Source organism: Botryllus schlosseri, chromosome 3 (assembly GCF_051294905.1).
Source record: "Botryllus schlosseri isolate E-star chromosome 3, Bs_hap1, whole genome shotgun sequence".
In the NCBI taxonomy this organism is placed as follows: Eukaryota; Metazoa; Chordata; class Ascidiacea; order Stolidobranchia; family Styelidae; genus Botryllus; species Botryllus schlosseri.
The window spans coordinates 30,585,318-30,605,948 of NC_137238.1; the positions used below are offsets into that span (position 1 = coordinate 30,585,318).

Sequence of the window (20,631 nt, forward strand, 5' to 3'; positions counted from 1 at the left end):
TTGATAATATTGAGTATACCTGTCCGTATCAGCTAGCAAATTGTGAAAGAGAGGAGGTGCAGAACTTCAATATTGCAATATGAGTATATTATTCAATGATAAAAATGTAACAGACAATGTGAACTTTCATTGAGAAGAACTTGAAGTGGCAAGAAGTAGAACCAAAGTACCCAGTCAATGTCGGACGACTCGACTTACATATTTGAAATGACTTGGCGTTAGCTCTTATCGTCGGTTGTAGAAAGTCCGGTAGACACCACCGATAAATCAGTCTTTAGCGGAGCAAACAGCTTGCGAAGCTCGCCCGTTCTAATCGCCGTGAGGTAGAAGATGATGACGCCCTGTGCATAAAATGGACGTTTAATTTCTTAACAATACTTCGCGCTTGGAACCATGACCACCACCTTGGGCCATGGGATACTAAAAGCAGGGCTGTGGAGTCGGAGACAGTAATTTTGTAACACCCATTAAATTTGGAAACAAGTACTGTCTGGACTCTGAGTTGGATAACATTCCCTGACTCCAACTACTTATAAATAAACAAATACTCTTAAATAACATAACATAACATAACATGGTTGGGTTATATTTTTATCTGAACAATGTCAGTAAATGTCAGTAAAAAGCGCCGTTGCATAGCTAAATCAGTAATAAATAGACTTCTGGATGTACAGAACTTCAGTACACAATTGAACAATATATTCATATTGAAATAAGCCAGAATACATTCGGCTGACATTCGTTAGGGCTAATTGTCGCGAACTAGTGGAGATTTCAAAAGAAATTTGCATGCCAATAGTCATATCACCAAATATGATGTCACCCAGTCCGAAAATTCGAATAATCGAGGTGAAAAGATATTGAATTATAGGCTCAATATACTATTTTTGAGTAATTAGTAAACCCTATTGTTGGCGGAACCTGACATGGCGGAAATGTAACCAACTATTCTCAAATTACTATAACGTGCCCTTTTAGTTACAAAAGTTTTCAAGTTTTTCACAAAGCACTATTATATTTATTTCTGACAACCATATACATTCCGCATGCCTCAATTCCCAAACTCTAGTCCACAATCCACAATATCAATACTCGCCTGGAACGAATTGGTGATAGTGAACAGCCAGCTCATCGCATTTATAAAGGTCGGCTCCTCCGACACCAACATCAGGTAGCCGAAGGCCCAAGACAGACCCATCATTGTCGCCAGGCAGACGGACGTAACTACGTTTTGCGTCGTGCTTCGTTTGCTTTTTGTCGATTGGATCTGCGCAAAGAAACGCTAAAGTTCATTTCCGTAACTATAGAGAGGCATCTCAAATATTTCACAAAAAAGATTAAATTAGCAGTGTTCAACGCTGACAGTGTTGCTGGTGAAAAAGTAGTGGAAGTAATGCAGTAAATTCGGAATCCGTTTCAAGTCGGAATGGAGCTTGACAAGATATGTCAAGGTTGCTTCAAGTAGACGTAGAAAATAAAAGGCCTTGAATGGCTGACGTATTTTCAAAAACTTGAGTTGGCCGTGAGTTATGCAACATTCGAAATTGAAAGTTGCATAGTCGTAACTAACACAAAATCAGTAATAACGTTACAAGTAGAGAATGTCCCGACATGAAATACGTCACCTGCGCAATTTTACAGGTAATCTTCGGTATGACGATGCAATAAACCACAATGTTAAACGACAGCAACAATCCCACTGGCAGTAAGAATCCGAAATACAACGAATAATACCGAAGCCAGCAAAAATTCCGCGACCGATAGGACGACTCCAGCGTCGTGTTTCCTAAAATCGAACCGTAATATTTCGCAACCCGCTAGAGGACGCTGTCTGTAAATGAATACTTGTGACGTCGCGATCTATGTGGCCAAGCGTTATGCCTGCGTTTAGTATGACGATCACCAGTGGCGCTCCGTAGCCAAAGCAAGCGGCGTACTGTATCTTGAACCTTCTACCGTAGGACGCCATAACCTGAAACGAACGGGTTGAATTTGTGTGTGCTGTGTAAGCGGCATTTACTTGCGGTGTCGAACTAACATCCAGGATGGGTATAATATATATTTGACGATTTGAAATACGAATACGGAACTGAATATTACATTGTTACATTTTTGGAAAAACCCAAATTTTCAAACGAGCTATTCGGGTTAAGATGTATAATACTACTACAACAACAACAACAACAACAACAACTGAATTTTTGTTGATATTTGTCGCAAATACCAAAAATTCAAATTCCATAACGTCAGACTCCTAATGAAATACCAAAGTGATTTGATTATTTAAAAAAATGTAAATACAACATCAGGAACCCGGATAATACGAACCAAAATTCTCGATTACAATTGTAAAGTCCAAATTTCCCACCGTGTCAAGCATAACACTACTTGCAAACACGACATAAAATTTCAACGTGACAATTACTTCACGATATTCCAAATCGAATTTTGATGCAAATTGGGTCTGTACGACACAACCTGACTTAGATCTTCACTCAAACACATTTGGGACCAGACATTCATCTAATCACAATTCAATTCAAGCGTCTCACATTCATGAGTATTGAGCCCACCGTCCGGTCCTCACCTGAGCTATGTCCCGGTAGATGGTGTAGCTGTACACGGCGGTCCACGTCCAGGTGGTCAGAAAGAAAAAATGCATGAAAACGGTCAGGATAGAACAATGCACGGTGTCCACCTTTAAAACGGATCGATTGCATCAGTTAACTGTCTAGTCAACGAGTTATTATTATTTCGGAATATGTAATTTGTAAAATTCCTACCCAGTCGAAATCCTACAGATCTAGATATACTCAGGTATAGATAAATGGCAGCGATTAGCCTACCATTACCTGATAATGCACTCCAGACACAAACAGTGTCAGCGCGATCGCAAGACATAGGCAGATGTTTCCAAGGATCTGCATCTGGTACTTTTTACGAAGTCTCCTGCAATAACCAAAAAGAAATGAGATCTAGCGAACAGTCTATTCGACACAGACAATGGTGTCCCGGTCTCAAACAGCTATATATAAGTCCGCCAAGTCTCTTGCTAAGTAATCCAAGAATGTCTACCTGATTACAAGTTAAAATGTCAATGTGGTGTGAAAGTATAAATTCAATGCCTGATAAGTATTAAAGTTGGTAACCTCAAAAATAAGACTTGTACAAGGGGTCGAATAATTGTAACATTTAACTGAAGGTGAGTACTTTCGGAATTACAAGACGCATTTGAGTGGCTAATGCAGAATGAATAAAACGATGCAAAAATACGTGCCATTTAGGAAATATATTTTCTTACCGTGCTACAGGGGCTATTTCACACAGTTTTAATGGCAATTTTATCAAGTAACGTGAATTTAAGAAATATATAATGCTTGCGTTTTTTTCATGAGTACAAATCAATGCAACATCGTGGAACTAATTTCTCGTCTGCAAAAGTCACTCAAAAATTAAGTAGTTTCGTCTAAAATATTTTTAAGTAGAGGTGTAAATAGTCTAAAACACAGTCATTTGAGTAAGTAGTGCAAATTGGCAAACGCTATACTTGACGACTCATAAAATTAAACGCACTTCGTCACTGACCCCAGTGCTTAATTCAACAAAATACGACAACTAACATTCGGCGAGTAAAATTACTTATTTACAATTTATGATCCACAATAATCCCGATTCCAATAGTAAATCTACTCATATTATCTTACCGCGACAAACATATGATCAGCAAAGTCAAAAGGAGCCCAAGGATAGATAGTCCAACACCGATGTACGTTACTATGCTCAACGCTGGGTCCGCAGGCAACTCAACTCGACTCTGTAAAGCAAAGAAAGTACAGATATAGGCACAATGTTTAAATCAATCATTCGACAAAAAGGAAGATTTTAGTCAAACAGTACAGATTAGTAAGCACATAACGTGTAACTTGAGAAGTAGATTTAGGGATGGTACCACACATTGTTTATTGACAAAATTGTCGCATGCATTTGTAAAGTATTGCATTTCAATCACGACTACATCTTCACCTGTCATCTCTTAAGAACTAATATCCATCGACATCAATGCTTTAGCTTTGATAACGATTGAAAATCGATATCTGCGATAAAGTAAACTAATTCCATGCGATTCAACTCCATTTAAAAAAAAGGATTTCCCGCCTATACTCAGAGCATATTTGCTCTTCATTGTAGGCTCCCCATTTAATTGTATTGTAATTTCGCTACAAAAACATTAATTTTCAACCGAGACTGTGGTACCTAACCGGTGGCTACTTTTAACCCCTGTAACAAATATCGCTTCCTTCAATCTATATAGTAGAAGTAGTAGTTTAATCACACTTTTGGAAGGATGTATTTTCTACCCCAACACGTCAACATATGTACATTATGCAAATCGCCTATAGTCAACCCATTTGCCGAGGGACACGACAAGAGGCCAGAAATTACTCTTGTTGCCCGCATGCAACCTAACAGGGCTCATACCACATAAGCATTTGAATCCTTTTCAAAGAATTACATATAAAAATCCATGAGAAATTTAAGTATTCATTTCTCTTACCACCAAAATGGCGAAATTTGTCAAGTGATTGCATTGACATGTGGCAGGTTCAGTTGACAACAAAGAACATCCTTTCGTCGACCAATTTCCGATGTTGAAATCCCAAAATACGCATTCATAACTTTCAACCACTTTCTGTGATGTAGGAATAGATTTTGTCAACGCCAGATCGATGTATATGGCTTTCAAGATATACATCTTATAGTTCGGCATGACGATTGCATATGGAGATGCACAAAACCAAAAATGTTCAAAAAATAATGATGATCCACTAGGCAAACGTATAGGCCTTTTGACTAAAACTCTACATAAGTACTTTGCATTCTGTATTCGAAAGTAGCAAACATAATAGATATAAGACAGATACTTTAACGTAAAGTCAAATATTAACTTTCAGCTGAATTTTAAACATTCACCACATATATTGAACATGATATCCAAGTGCGATTTGATATGGATTTGCATGCGCCAGATCAGCCATAAGCCTTACGCACAGGATGGACGCATACAAGCTAGCAATTACGTATGTCCATTAGTCGGAAACATTCAATTATTATAGGCGTGTTCTGGCGTTGTGAACGTAATTCAAATGTCACCAATTGTGATAGCTATCACATGCACTCTGAATTTGTAAGCAAATGATCAGGTAGTAACCTACAATCTGTATTCATTGAAAATGTCATGATAACCTATTTCCCATAGAAATTTCACTCCAGAATAGCAAGTCGAACTTGAAATTTAAATGCCAATTCATGTTCGCGATCAACCAATAAAATTTAGGAGCCATACAAAAATATAATTGTCGGTAGAAGTAATATTGTCGTCGGATATAAATAAATATTACAAAGAGATAGAAGACATGACATTGAAAAATACCTTATTGTCGACAATTTCCAGTCCAATCGGCTCCAGAATATCGTTACTTCTGATAATAACTGGTTCGCTTAATGTAATGCCCTCCAACGAATGCGTGGAATTACCAATGCTACTGGATATTACCTGTTAGTGAAATAAAACAGTTCAAAATTACCGATATCAGCTGTCAATACGCGTGACGCCATATTGAAAAACTCTACATAGACATCTACACATGATGCATGATAACTCGTTAAATCACACTATGAAAAAATTGCAGTTTGCATGACCATGATAACATGTAATTATTCAAGCGCTTGATGAAAGAGTAATTCGGAGGATCCATGTTTTTGACATTTGGGGAGCCTACATTAACCCATTCATCCGACCCATCCGACTGCAAAATTAGCAGGGTGGAGCATATATTTTCCGACACATAAATCTTAAATCACACTCAGTCAGAGGGAGAAAAGGGTGAGCCAATATTTAAATTTATTGTGGGATAAATCGAAATTTCAGCATCGCACGGCCAACTTTAGTTACGTAAAGACGTAAGGTTGAACTACTGCGCATGTTGAATTGTGGAATAGATTTATGATCAATGCGCAACATATATATCAGTTTCCAATAAAAAGCTTGAAAATACCGAGGTATCGCAAGTTGATAGCTGGAGACATTTGGTAAAAAAATCTTATTTTGAAACCCAAAAAAAAAACAATCGCTATCAGATATCTGCGGAACTTAATCCCACAATATTGATCAAAAACAATGAAATAAGGCCGGTTTTTATATTATGTGCCATACTGCTGATATGAGCACGAATTTTATAAAACTGAGATTCGGATCAGTCATAGATTTACGACACTTCTCAATTTTCATAAAACTTTCAAGCTTCTGCCATGGGACTAGGACCTTATAAATTTTGTCGTTAGTAATTTTGTGGTATACAGGCGTACACCGACTTATGATATACATACACACGAGTACATAATATATACCATGAGTGCATGATGTGTATTATGGCACTGGACAAGGAAGGTGTAGAAATAGCCTCGTAAAGATTTGAAAGTCTTACGCCACCCTCCATGCTATCCCGGAAAGTGTCAAGCGGGTAAGCCTCAGATACCAGTTTTACTGAGAAGGTCGGAGATTGAACCCGCCATGAGCTACCAATCAAGAAGCTGGACGCTTCGCCATTATGCTGTCAGCCATTGGCGAGTTTGGACACGACGCAAATTCCAGACAAGAATATGAATTTTAGCACTAAATCCACTCATCTCTTCCAAATGGTAGGTTAACAAAGCTAGTATTCAAATTAAAAAAGCACAAAATCATTCCAGAATGACAAGATCAAACTCACCCAGTCAGTTGTGATTTCAGAAGGGAAAAGGACGCTCGATCTATAACCGACAGATACTACACGCAACGTAGATAGCAGCGATCGCGCCTGAGTGAGTGCTCCTATAGGTATTGTTATCGTCATCGGATACGACGTGACATTGGACGTTTTATCCTCGTAAAACGTGGCGTTGAATACGTACGGAGTGTCGACCTCTAAGATATCGCTGACCTTCACAAAATGAGAGTACTTATTTCGCATAATATAGATCTAGCATGGTTAAATAGAATTCAGATCGAGATTAAAAATAGCGGGTTTATCGACAACTAGGGCTGGGCACAATGATTCGAGTACTCGAATCTGAATCGAGTATTAATTTTAATGATTCGAGTCGAGTAGTAAAAGACGAATTTTTCGAGTACTGAAATTATACGCTCCATCACATCTGAAAGTTGATTTATCAACGAGGAGTTTATCAACGATCAACGAGCTTATGTTAATTTCACTGTTGAAGCCTTGAAACCAAGATTGGCCGTATCGTAGCATGCGAAACATGAAGTACAAAGCTACGTACGTTACTGGAAATAGCACATTTCCGAAGTCATGATCATCCCACAATATTGTCACCAAGTGCAATGAAATCGGTATGGTCGAAAAAAATAACAAAGTATTCTTAATATGATGGGTAACAGGCATTATATTCTTTGTGGTCGCCTAAAAGGTACATATTTGAACTTTGACAAATAATATTCTGCTATGACGTCATAATGAGTGATACTCGATTACTCGACTCGACTCGAAGCATTTTACGTGATTCAGAATCGAATCACTCAGGTACTCGATTTTGCCCAGCCCTATCGACAACCTAAATTAAAGACTACCGACACGGAACTTGTATTTTTCTAGGCTAATTGGAGTTACGACTTCTGTGCACTGCCACCGCCGTATCGTGAGACGATGCTAGGTGTATATACAATCATACAATTATTTAATTACAACAGGGGTCGCCAACTCAAAACGGATCGCGGGCCACTTTTCAAAATTTTTAGAGGCCGCGGGCCGCATGACTTCAATATCGAGATTAACATAGCCAACGCAGCGTATGATAACTCTACGTAAGTACAATGCTGTGCTCTCTTACATGGGCGAGGGGTATAGAAACCACAAAATGAATAATATTGTATTGATCAGACACAAATACAACAAAAAATATCATGCTCATCAATTTCATTATATTTTGAACTATGAGCTGCGCACGATACCCGACAACACTCTGTAGCAACTAAAACAGGGGTGGCCAACCTTTTTGCTATTCGCGGCCGCATTTCGATTACTCATGTAGCCCGCGGCCGCATTCCGGGGCATAGTGGTAATAAACAAACTGGTGCCAATTATCCACGTTAAACTCACCATGTCCAATGCTGGTACACTCCGGACAAATCTATTCACTCATATCGGCTTACTATGGGCACCGAGATCGTGAATAAAGTCATATTGTGAATGGCGACAGCGATCCGTACTGCAGTCGCGCGAAGCGCTAAATTTTTTTCATGTTCATGAGTGAATTTTGTCATTTAATATTAGTATAGTTTCACATATTACTATCAAATATTCATCCTTTCTCGGCCCATGTGACCAGATTCACCGGTAGAGTTTATGCAGGGGGTATCTTCAAAAACTTGGAGAAGTCACTAATGCTGTGGTGCATCTTTGGGTGGGCCAATCCTCATTAGTCCCCTATGTTGCATGAAGTTATTTCTTGACCTCCGATTACAATTTTCGTTATAGTGGAAATACATTGGATTCGTCCTAACGCAGGCCTACCAGAAAAAAATTAATTCGGGATGAGGAAAACACGATTAAGAATTGGTATTTCTTCATGGGGCGTATCATTTTTCTCTGCTGTTCGCATCTGTATTGTGGAACTCAGATTACAAAGGACACTGCTGTATTAAAATCCAAAATCAGCTCGCATTGAAGCGCGCGTAGCGCGAAGAAATTTTCAATAATAATTCAAACCTTTCATTAATTAGGGAGTCAATTCGTAAATTCAATTTGCATAATATTGACAGCCGCCAACACACCCTAATTAAATCGAGTGTCGACGGCCGCATAATTTTTATTCCTCCATAGAATATTAACACGCCGAACCGAAGGAAAAGTGATATTGGGCACAGTAGAATGGCTTACTTTGAACAACAACAACAATATGTTTAAACTGAAATCAATTTCGGCATTTCGAAATAGTTTACCGAGCTTTCTTCCAACATTTCTACAAATCAGGCTGCGGTCTGCAAAATATGACCTCGCGGGCCGCGTGTTGGTGACTTCTGAATTACAAGGTGCGATTTGCAAGACGTATCAAAACTTCATCGAGTGGATGTAGCACATGAAAGGCGTGGAATGTACTGGAGTAAGTAAGCAGCCTAAAAAATGGAATTGATCGAGGATTCGTATAGTTCTGACAGCCAATCAGAGGTGGGTTCTTTCGAAATTGCGGTATGCATCTTCTAGACCAATACAAAATAGCTAACCACTTTATCAACGTGTAATTCTGGACAATAAATTGATTTTCCGTAAGACAGGGTTAATTTGATGTCGTAAAACCAAGTTCCAATGAAACAAAACCCAAAGCATAGAAAGTAAATTAATTGCCTAAAATGTTGTAAAGCACAAGTGGAAATAGTACAAAGATATAACTAAATTTAACAAGAAGTGCAAATGCACAAAACTTTCTGAGTACTTCAATAAAGTTGAGGCGTTTCGGTAATGAAAACTGTCTGGTTTGGAAATCGCTTTCAGAATTGTAAAATAAATTGCCCACTTTAAGTAAAAATAAATAACCAGCACGGTCAGACTCCACACCACATTGTGTATGGTATGAATACATTATTATTAATTACATATTCTTGAATTTATTGACATTGTGAATTCTTAACAATGATCTTAGTACCGATATGCGTAGGGCCCAGAGCAGTCTATCTTCAACGAACGGAATGGATAGCGGCGAGATAGCGCAGTGGTATAATCCACATCTGCAACACCAATGGGTGGCGGGTTCGAGTCCGACCGAGGTCTACTCCAGAATTCTTATCTACGTGCTGGGGGTTCATCTATATGCCCCTCCTCGCCATCTCATTCATGATGTCTTATTAAAGCCTAGAAGTGGGCTGTGCTACAAGTCGGCAGCTACGGAATAAAAATGAAGAAAATTGGCCTGGTGTAAATGGCCATAGTAGTCGACAAACACCATGAATACCGCAAACAACAACAACGGAATGCATCCAAAACATTAAGTCAGCTAACGATATCTACATAATACAGATATGTAAAATTTGAAACGCATCGCAATGGTCCAAACCTCCACATTAACACGTGGCGTAAACACCGACACGTTTGAAGTATTCCCTGAATCCAGGTGTCTCGAGATCCTCTCGAGCGAACGTACCAAGTTCTGACGTTCGGCAGGTCGTTCGACAGCTGGTAGCGACCAAGAGATTAGGAGTCACTAAAAACTGCAGCGTGTGATATACAGCTTACCTGTTACTTTAGTTTGATTGTAATGTTCGGATAAGTGACTGAATATTGACGCTGCCTCGATGACCTCCTTTTGAGAATACTGGAAATACACGAGTTGTATGGGGCCGTGCACAACAGGTTGATTATTAAACTCGAATATTGACAATTGTTATTTCGTAAGCGTAAAATCCATTCATCAACAAATACAATCAAGGCCAATCAAGGTTGTGATTGACATGTAAATGGTACGTGGGCTGACGGAATCATCTAAACGTAAGCACACAAGGCTTCATTTTCACGACCACAATATTTCAATTAGGCTGTGAAAAGTCATAACGGGTGGCATTCGAATACTTGAATCAAATGATATACTGGATTATAAGCGGTATTATCCGGGTATTCAAAAGGCCATGAGAAAAGAATTCGTTGCACACAATTTGCTGATAACGAACGATTCGAGTTATAAATATATGAACTATTTGTTCCACAACAACGACGAACCGTCAAGAATGCGCAACATTTCTCACGAACCTGTGCGTTGAGATTGGATATGTTGTTGAGATACTCCGCCACTTGTTCGACTTGGTTTGCATTCAATGCTGATACGTTTGCCGTAGCGAAATCGAGATCTTCCAATGTAGTGTTACCCAATGGCTAGGAAAACAAATTCAAGTTGATTTCAACCTGACTAGGCATCTCAAGGATAAGATATTTATATGTAAACATTACAGAGTCAGATCCAGAACAGCCGTGATAGGTATCAGATATATGCAAATGCATGTATCCGGATTTGAAAACTGCCCTGTCAGTTGCGGATGTATGTAGATAAGAAGATGGAGACAGAATCTCTGGATAATTCGAATTTTTGAGTGACTTCAAAACATTAGCTGACAGTAAATAACGAATACAGATTCGGACAAGTGGCCTTGATACAATTTGGATTACTGTTTTTGTTATAGATTTGAAAATCTAATCCACAACACTGTTCGAATTTGAAAACCAACAATGCTTGTAAACGCAAGACAAATATACTCACAGCAGATATCACAGAATCGATGGATCTACATTTCGACACTTTCAGCGATGTCGCGTCGTAATGATCTTCGGTTAAACACAGAATAGAGGCAAGCGCTGTGTTTTCATCATCTACAAATACAGCAGTCGGTAATATATGCAGTTCAAAACAAACCTACATGACGGGAAAAATGTCATCAAAGTCGTGCAAATATTTCAAGACCAGAAATATCGAAAATACGATATGACATGAAGAAATATTTAAATAGCTTCGCATCGAAATCATCACAATTGCTACATTACTGTACTGATTATTTCTGGTGTTTGCATAGCATATATATGTGGCTCATTATCAGATATACCATGGTCGAGCAGTCAGCGTTGATATCTTTGACGCACTATTACAAGGAACAGCGCCATTTCGTATGGTATAGCGTTGTATGAATATCATGTCATAGAATCAGTCTGCTGATACGCAGGGTATCATTCTCTCTTAGTACAACTATTTACAGTAAATGTATTGCAGGTCGCTTTAGCATGATTAGCATGGACTTGAAGTATAACGTTGTTGCATACATATTCAATCGAATGTTACTTATCAGCATTTCACTCATATTATACTCGCATATGAATACCGCATTACCACACATGCCGCAATACAAGGAAGTAAGTGTATATGTCAAACGCACAGACGTATAGAGTGTCTATATGGGGTGCCAGCAGCGGTTGAAAGTATTCAAATGGTTTTTGCCTAGGACTTTTGGGCCAACGATATTATCAATTGAATCAAATCAGCAAATATCAAGTACAAACACGTCAGATATATCAAGTCGCAACCTATAAGCACTGCAAAGTAAAGTATATACTTGTACCTATACAATACATACTTGAGCATTTTTCTTCTGAATATGTGGTAAGTCCCGGTTGCGTGGGCGGAAACGTGTATCCCGAAATTGACTGTTTCACACTGCAGCTAGCTTTCAAGCACAAAATATCGCAATGATAAGATACTATTTTCCGCATAAAAGCACATTATCAAAGGCTCAGCGCTTCACGTTTTCCCAGTAATTCAACTTCTGTCACACAGGCAAATAGTATATCGTATATCCAATCATAGTAAAGCAAGACATCAGCATCAACTAATCAGACTAGGTCAGGGGCGGGCAACTTCTCCAGTCGGCGGGCCGGATATAGGAATATTAAGTACTTGGCGGGCCGGATTGCTGAATTAATACATTATTCGCTTATTTATCCACACATACAAGGAATAATCAATCAATCAGGTTTATTAATATTTTCATCGTTTCAAAACATCACAAGACTACGATACAATGAGAAGATGGGAAGGTGTCGAAACAACTTGGAGTAGCCTTTAATATCAGACACCCATCTTAGCCTAGGACAGGGCCGGCCAACCCGTGGCCCGCGCGAAGGTTTTGAGTGGCCCGCGAAGTAATTTCCGAAATTTCTAATATCACCAAAATGGATTGCACAGATTGTAAACTTGCAAGGTCAAACAAATATTTCATTAGTGTCTGACACTTGAGATGTGATGACAAAAATATCAGTTCCGGCGCTTTTGCAGATCCATCAGCCAGTCACATATTGGTAGATATTCGTACACTACAATAAAGCAGAATAATTTGCGATGGGTTTATCAAATGTAACAATTTTGGACAAGCTTCGCGCAACATGTTGTCACTTGATTTCTTGTTTTTGATATTGTTGCCCCTTTGTGAAAATGAAAGAACGCCTAATGTATCAGATTGAGTCTAACTATATTCGCGATTACGAGAAAAAGTGTCGTTCAACATATGCGACCTTGCGTTTGCGCTCGCAGTAAGACCGTCGACTGTGAAACCTAGGCATAAAATAATGACGCATTTCCTATATCCAAGTGTTGGAGGTTTTTCTAGGCTACTCCTCGCCACCTCATCCGCGTAAGCGGTGTCTTACAAAAAGCCTAGAAGTGGGTCGTGCTGTAAGTCGGCAGTTACGGAATATAAATAAAGAATATCGATCTGGTGTAAATGACCATAGTAGTCGACAAACACCATGAATACCTCAAAACCAACCAAGCAATTGACGCATGTTGGTCGCAGCTTTCGATATCAATATGTCCAGGCACCGCGTAGCCCAGTCCTCGCAAATTTAGCCCAGCGAAAAACAGCAGGCCCGCAATATAGTCAACTGACAATATTATTGACCTATGAACTTAAAAAAAAATTCGCGCTTCGCGCGGCTGGTGGCCCGCGCAATAGTTCGTCAATCGAATGTGGCCCTTTGGCTGAAAAGGTTGGTCAACCCTGGCCTAGGCGAAGTAAATAAGAGGCATGCATACTGAATGAAAAGTAATGCGGAAAATATAATACGCAAGCGACAAAATGAGGTGTTATGTGGCGGAGGGCGAAGTTGAAGTTAGATCGTTGTCCGGTTGTCCTGAAGACTGGCTAGTATTTATTTAGAAGAAGTTGCTTGTATTTCGACTTGAATGCAGACATGCTCGACGACTGTGGGATAGTCGGCGAGATGCTGTTCCACAATTGGGGTCCGGCATACTTGATAGAGCAATGCGTTTTCTTGTATTCAGTCCTGTTCATATGGTAGTTGTTCTTCGTTGATGCACGTGTGCTGTACTTGTAGGCATTTGTCTCCGAGGTGAAGTAGTCGTTGAAATTTGAGGGACATTGACCGCAATGGAACTGATACATAAATCGTATTTAATGAATGTATTTTACCGACAGCAATGTCACTTCAAAGCCATTTCTCGTCGAAAATGAAGAAAAAAAGGGGAATTGAGAATAGCATCGTCATACAGGCGCCGCCATGTCTGCTTCTATCTGATCAATCAACACACGGTGCAATCCTTAAGATTTCAAGGCGTTCCACAAGCCCGGCACCCCAAATTTACAAAGATATCAATTCATTATAGGGTTGAGTAGGTGATGAGATAGCGTCGATATTGAATTCAAGCGATTCGCGTCCTCTACGAAATTTGAAAATTGGTCCGGGACCCGTTTTGAGTTGACGACCCCTGGCATAAGCGGTGCCTTACAAAATCTGGTGCCGTGGGCCACATTATCATGTAAGGTGGAAAACTGTTCGCGGGTCGGATCCGGCGCGCGGGCCGTATGTTGCCCGCCCCCGGACTAGGTTAATCAAGTCATATAGTCAAACACAGTGCTTTTCAACCTTTTTGAGCTTCGTTCGCACTTTTTTTCTAAAATAAATTTCGTTCGCACAAACTAACCTAAAATTGTTATACAAAAAGAAGATAAAAATACAACACCTCCTAGTTGTTCAGATTTGCAACAAATTTGATAATATGTATCCTAAGCTATCAAGTGTCTCATTAAAAAGGCTTCTATTCTCGCTAGTTTTGATTTCAACAATTTCACTAAAACCCTTCTCGACCAAACAAGTTATTGGGTTCTGTACAAGAACGTCTATTGATGCTTGGATGGCCAGGTCCTGAAACCTGTTCCGCACTCCTATCCAAAATACAACGTAAAAAATGCTTGCTGCAAGAAATCGATTTTGAGAGCTGACAAAAAGTTCTAGGAGGCTCCAGTATGTCGGAAGGGTGAGAAACCCACTTTTTTGTTGAGGCTTTTGCCTTATGTCTTGGCAAATATGGTCCAAAGATAGTAGGCACATTAGAGCTCGATATCTTATGATAAGCTGCTCCGATTTTCCGATTTTCTGACTCGCGGGTATGTGGGAAGAGCAAATAAACTCACGATTCTGTGTGTTCTGCTCTTCAGCTCAATCTAACTCGAGAATTCAGTTTAATAACGCCAAAGCAGCTTTTTAGACTACCACCAAAATCTGAGTTTTTGTGGCATCTCTCGACCCGAGCCTCACCCATGAGAAGGAATTCATTTTTAATATTACAGTGGTATATGCTACGATTTTACGGACATGTATGACATACAGAATGCGCACACCACAATTCTATCCAACACAGCTCTGCAAAATATGTCTGACGCACGCGATCTCATATTAGGGTGAATTATATTCCTCTGCGTATCGCAGTTGTACTACTGCATTCTACTCAGATTGCAAGAACGGGACTATTCTGTGCCGACAGCGGAGCATATCCATATCGAATGGTTCGGCCATCCAGCATCGGTAATTTTTGGCCAAGGTTTTGTCGACACTTATGTTTTGGCACTTCATTTATATCAGCGGTTTGTTAACCAGAACTTTACGTCGTCATGTGCCCCGACGCAGAAGAGGTTGGCCTCGAAATGAATGAGTCTCATAGACCTGAACCCGCTCGTTGCACATCCCTAGTCCCTACACTAGTTCATCCCAACCCAACGGTCGTCGACCATGTTTACCAGTCGGACAAATCTTATCATGATAAAGCCATATTTTATGCGTGTCTCGCTTATTGGCTACAGTACCCAACGCCGTGATCTTAGATTTGTAAAAACTATCGCAGGATTTTTTGCAATAAATTCAACTAATCTTACATACAATGTATTCGGCGGAGTATCGCTACTTTGATATCGAGCAAAGTGTAAACGGGTTACTTCACTTGTTACCGATGTTACCCCAATAACAAGTTATACAGAAGTAGCCAACAACCCAATCGCATGGATTTGTTTTTTAAGATACAATAAACATATGAAATCAAGATTGACACAGTACGCCTGCTAGATTTTTTACGTCAGACAACGACATCACTTCATTGATTGGTTGAATAAGCATCATTCGCTGACTGCTTACAGGTAGAGTTGATGTTTTGATGTTTTGATGTTGTGTGATTGCGGGTCAAGCTCACAGGAGAGTGTCACTAAATATTCGAGCAAACTTTTGTAACAAAGCAAGTAAAATTTTTGAGATTGTCAAGGTGGATGCTCGTTTCGTGTTGATTTTTTCTATGTTACCACCGCCATGCATATAGTGGCCCAAAGATGTTTTATTGAAGTGAAAATTGTAATATATGAAAAAAGGTTCACAGTGCAGAACCTATCAAGGTTCGTTTGTGAACATGAACCTCTAAATGTCCGAGGTTCACACATAGAACGCGAACGAGAACCTCACGTTCGCACCATCCCTAGTATTTACTACTATCCTCATGCCTCTCACTAATCGAACAGTTATTACGAAAGATTGTTTAGCGAAAGAAAGCAGGAAGTCAATTTGACCGCATTATTTCAGCCTGTCGCAGGCTCGGACGGGCTGATGTACTGTATGTATGCCACTACACAAGATAACAAACCAGGCTTTTGGTTACGTAATAATTATAATGCGAAAATATTAATTCACTATAGCTTGTGAGAGCTACGATTAGTGGTGGGTCCTAAGTAAAACAAGTTTTTACAATTGCGTCGCAACAACAAAAGTTACACTGCCCTTGAATTTCCTATTAAGTTTATTTGAATTATTCCAGGTCAGAAAAATTAACAATTATTATTCGCGATTTTCATTCGCACTCATCCGGTATTTTCATTCGCACCATTCGCACCACTTTCGTCATTCGCACTCATCTGGGATTTTCATTCGCACCGTTCGCACCACCTTCGTCATTCGCACTGCAATTTTTTTCATTCGCACAAGTGCGAACCGTCACACAGGTTGAAAAGCACTGGTCAAACAGATTCAGTTCTGGATTTGCAATCAATGACTAATGTACACTTGTACAGTAAAGATTTGTTCTCACGAACAATGGATTCCGAAGATATTGGCTCGCATTTCAAATAATGAAACTAGATAAAAGTGAAAAAAATGGACATGAATTATTATTCAACTATAAAGACTTTCATGATCTTAGATTCTAGTCCAACGCATACGATTTGACGCTACAATGATTGGATTGGCTGTGTAGCTCGAATTCAGTACAGTACAGGATTTAGAAAAGGCATATCATCTGAAGATTCGCATAGAAATACATAATTCATTAGTATATTCATATTGAAATGAACCCGAATATTTTCGGCTGACACTCGTCTGCAACTAGTAGAGAATTGGAACGAACATTGTATATCAACAATCATATCTCAAAACATAACGACACCAGCATGACATATTTCGAGATACGATTGTTGATATACAATGTTCTGTCCAATTCTCTACTATTTGCTGAGGATTACCCCTGACGAGTGTCAGCCGAAAATATTCGGCTCCATTTCAATATGAATATATTATTCAATTGTATACTGAAGTTATGTACCTCCAAGAAGCTCTTTAAATGGAAATATAGGTAAAATATTTTAGTTAAATCTTTGATTCCAGCGCAATGACTTACATGTGTGAATCACGACAACCAAATTACCGATGTTCAACTCAATCCTAATGCAATACTCAGATCGTAACGAAAATACTAAAAAACAAACTTACTCGGTACTAAACTGTCTTTCGTTGAAGCTGAAACCATAATTGGGCTGGTATGAGGTTCCGTATTTGTCGTGGAATGCATACTAGTGGCCGACGAAATAGACTCAGACGTCGTAGTTTCTTCCGTACTTGAAATAGCGGATCGTAGAGTACTAGATTCAACCAATTTAGTCGCAGTCGTTGCGCTACCGGCAAATGGCACGGCAGTAGTTGAAGATATTGCAGAGGTAACTGGTGTTGTATCAGGTTGAACAAAAGAGGCAGTGGTGTTGAGGGTAGGCCTGGATGTTGTAACAGCAACGGTGGAGTCCAAAAGTGTGGTTGCGTCGGTTTCCGTCGGCACCGTGAATATTAGCGTGCTTGGTACCGCAGTAGATGTGGTCTGTGCAGTAGTAGGGGCGGTGGTGGTTTGCGAAATGACTGTGCTTTGTTCAATAGTTGTACCAGCAGATGATTCTGGGGATAAGTTACTACTTGTTGAAGAAACTTTTGTGTCAGTAGTCGTTGTAGTTGACTCCGATGTTGCTTCAGCCAGCACTGTAGCATTGAAATATGAATTAAACAATATTTTTGTATAATCAGAACGTGGTCATATCTAGTTCTACCTAATTATTTCTTGTCAAAAAGAGACGCTTAGTATTACTGAAACATTTGAATAGTATTTTATGCTAACAGTGATCAGGGGTTACCGTCAACTAGTAATATCAATATTAAAAAAACAGTGTTCAGTAGCAATCAGTATCGATGTTCAACAGAGTAAACTTTTAAATGCGGGAATACGAGAGAGATGTAAGAGAGACACAAACACTACACTACAAGTTAATGTGTGATTTTAAAACGGTAAGCGATTTCTCTGTTTAGTTTTATGTCCTTGATCAGGTACAGATTTAAATATATAGTCACTGTCTCCTAGTAAGACATCATCATTCATCACATAAGTGAAAAGATCTTAGAACGCAGACTACTCGTTCAGAACACAAAGCAATGTCGAACCAGCAACAACTGCCAGTGCAAAAGCAATACCAAAATTGTAAAAACATAACAATCGACAGCAATCCTTCAATTACCTGGATTCTCACATCTAGACCCGAAAAATCCATCTGTACAATTACACGTTGGACGACCGCTAGCTGCCTCACGCAAGCACGTGCCATTGTTTTGACAATATGACTCATCGGAAAGTAGGCAAATATCACGGCAACTGGAGAAAAGACAAAAGATTCAGCGTTTGAGTATATTAGTATATATATATATCCTAAATATTTCGAGTCATCCATCACCTTGACCCTGGTAGCAATGGATCTTCATCGCTATATCCAATTTGACACTGGCACGAATAGCCAGGGTCGCCGTTGGTGCATACAGCGAATTGATGGCAAAAATTATCGGTTGAATTGCATTCGTCGATATCTGTAAAAGAGAAGAGTGCAAGATATTGGTCTGAATAGAATAAAATATCTAAATATTCATAATGTCATAGGCAGAGTAGTGAAGTAAGGTACATAAATATACTAAATACAAACGAATACATATTCTAAAAAGACACCAAAGAAACTTCATCCACGAGTATCACAGTTTGAATGTGCGTAATCTAAAATAAGTTAGTAGCCTATAAAATAAAGAACATCAAGAGAATAAACAATAACAAAATAGTTAAAGTGCATCAGGTATATTTAAAAGTGCATACTTTTGTCATCGCAGGCTCATATTGAAACAATATATAGAATTTATTTTACAATACATAGCACCCGCATGTTCAACATATTCATGCAGTACAGTAAGTTTACAACATCAATGATAGCGCGTGCAATATCTCAACGTCCAAGAAGGTATTAGCCTACCTGCTGCATCAAATCCGCTGACCCCATAGGTTGCGATCTCGGGTAACAAATCATCTTGTATAACTCCGTTGAATTTCGATGAGACTTGGTCCGCAGTTTCGGTTGTACTCCGTGGCAACTGCATTATGCCTTCGCCAATAACGCTGCCACACGTGAATGATAAGCGGTCGATTTCAATGGTGGAAATTTGAAGATAATTTCCAATTGATGATAACTGAGAATAAATACAATAAATCATCAACTGACAACTGGCGTATACCAATGTTGTTCTCTCCCAAGCGAAATTACTCATGTCAAACTGTACTTGATTACAAGTAAAAGTAGGCTACCTATTTTACAGACTTATCTGGCGATGATGATAGGATAGTCTTTTGTCTTTGATCATTCAGTGGAATACAATTATACAATACAATAATAGCATACTACTTCCATGGTGTTTTCGACAAAATACAGTCAACTAATAATGCGCAGAGGTGGTTAAAGTAGTCAAGAAAGCTACTCAAGTAGAAGTAGAACTAGCGACACAAAAATTTACTCAAGTACGAGTAGAAGTAGTACTTGTAAAAGCAACCTAAAACTACTAGAAATAGGAGTAGAATCTGTTGGCTTTCAATCTAATCCAGTAGTCAAAGTAATTTTGAAAGCAGTCTTAATACGTTCGCATGGACTGTCATAAGCTTCAAGTGGAGCTATGCGGAAGGTGCAGAGAAATTGATTCATGTTGATACATCCCACGAGTTATAAATTTTAGACAGCATAAGCGTCATCGTGGGATGTAAATGATAGTTTTGCTATGGAAATACAATTCTAATATATAAGAGCTCCTAAATTCCTCTAATTGGATGGATTTATTACTCCTACTTGACAAACTGAAAAAAGCGAAGAGTAGAACGAAGTAGAAGAAGCAGAAAATTAGATTCACTTGAGTAAGTGCTGCAAGTAATTGGAAAAAGCAGAAGTAGTTCGTTACTGACCACCTTTGGTAATATGTGACTTACGATTGTCCTGAATAATTGCGATGCGTTTTGATATTCCGCACTTGAGATGTTTTTAATAGCATCCGTGCAAGATTCGGTTCGCAGCGTCATTGAAAACAGGATTTGCGTGTATCCTATTATTGCAAAAATAGATGTAAAACATACATTTCCACTGGATGTCCAATC

General features: G+C 39.1%; 1 protein-coding gene across 3 annotated transcripts in view; it reads right to left on the minus strand.

Moving 5' to 3' along the window:
- The window catches only part of LOC145435015 (uncharacterized), a 91,651-nt gene that overhangs the window by 56,193 nt on the left and 14,827 nt on the right, over positions 1-20,631 (minus strand). The window contains exons 9-28 of one of the 3 annotated variants that reach the window (XM_080312273.1): positions 20,467-20,579; positions 19,469-19,682; positions 18,908-19,037; positions 18,695-18,828; positions 17,631-18,164; positions 12,170-12,259; positions 11,305-11,414; positions 10,800-10,922; positions 10,290-10,368; positions 10,111-10,229; positions 6,771-6,980; positions 5,432-5,554; positions 4,556-4,690; positions 3,705-3,814; positions 2,847-2,949; positions 2,588-2,698; positions 1,846-1,972; positions 1,626-1,786; positions 1,097-1,267; positions 199-341 (exon numbers count right to left, since the gene is read on the minus strand). In XM_080312273.1, coding sequence (XP_080168399.1) covers positions 219-341; positions 1,097-1,267; positions 1,626-1,786; positions 1,846-1,972; positions 2,588-2,698; positions 2,847-2,949; positions 3,705-3,814; positions 4,556-4,690; positions 5,432-5,554; positions 6,771-6,980; positions 10,111-10,229; positions 10,290-10,368; positions 10,800-10,922; positions 11,305-11,414; positions 12,170-12,259; positions 17,631-18,164; positions 18,695-18,828; positions 18,908-19,037; positions 19,469-19,682; positions 20,467-20,579 — 3,020 coding nt within the window. In that variant the 3' untranslated portion in view covers positions 199-218. The remainder of the gene's footprint in view (positions 1-198; positions 342-1,096; positions 1,268-1,625; positions 1,787-1,845; positions 1,973-2,587; positions 2,699-2,846; positions 2,950-3,704; positions 3,815-4,555; positions 4,691-5,431; positions 5,555-6,770; positions 6,981-10,110; positions 10,230-10,289; positions 10,369-10,799; positions 10,923-11,304; positions 11,415-12,169; positions 12,260-17,630; positions 18,165-18,694; positions 18,829-18,907; positions 19,038-19,468; positions 19,683-20,466; positions 20,580-20,631) is intronic. The other 2 variants (XM_080312274.1, XM_080312275.1) reach the window with 2 other exon arrangements.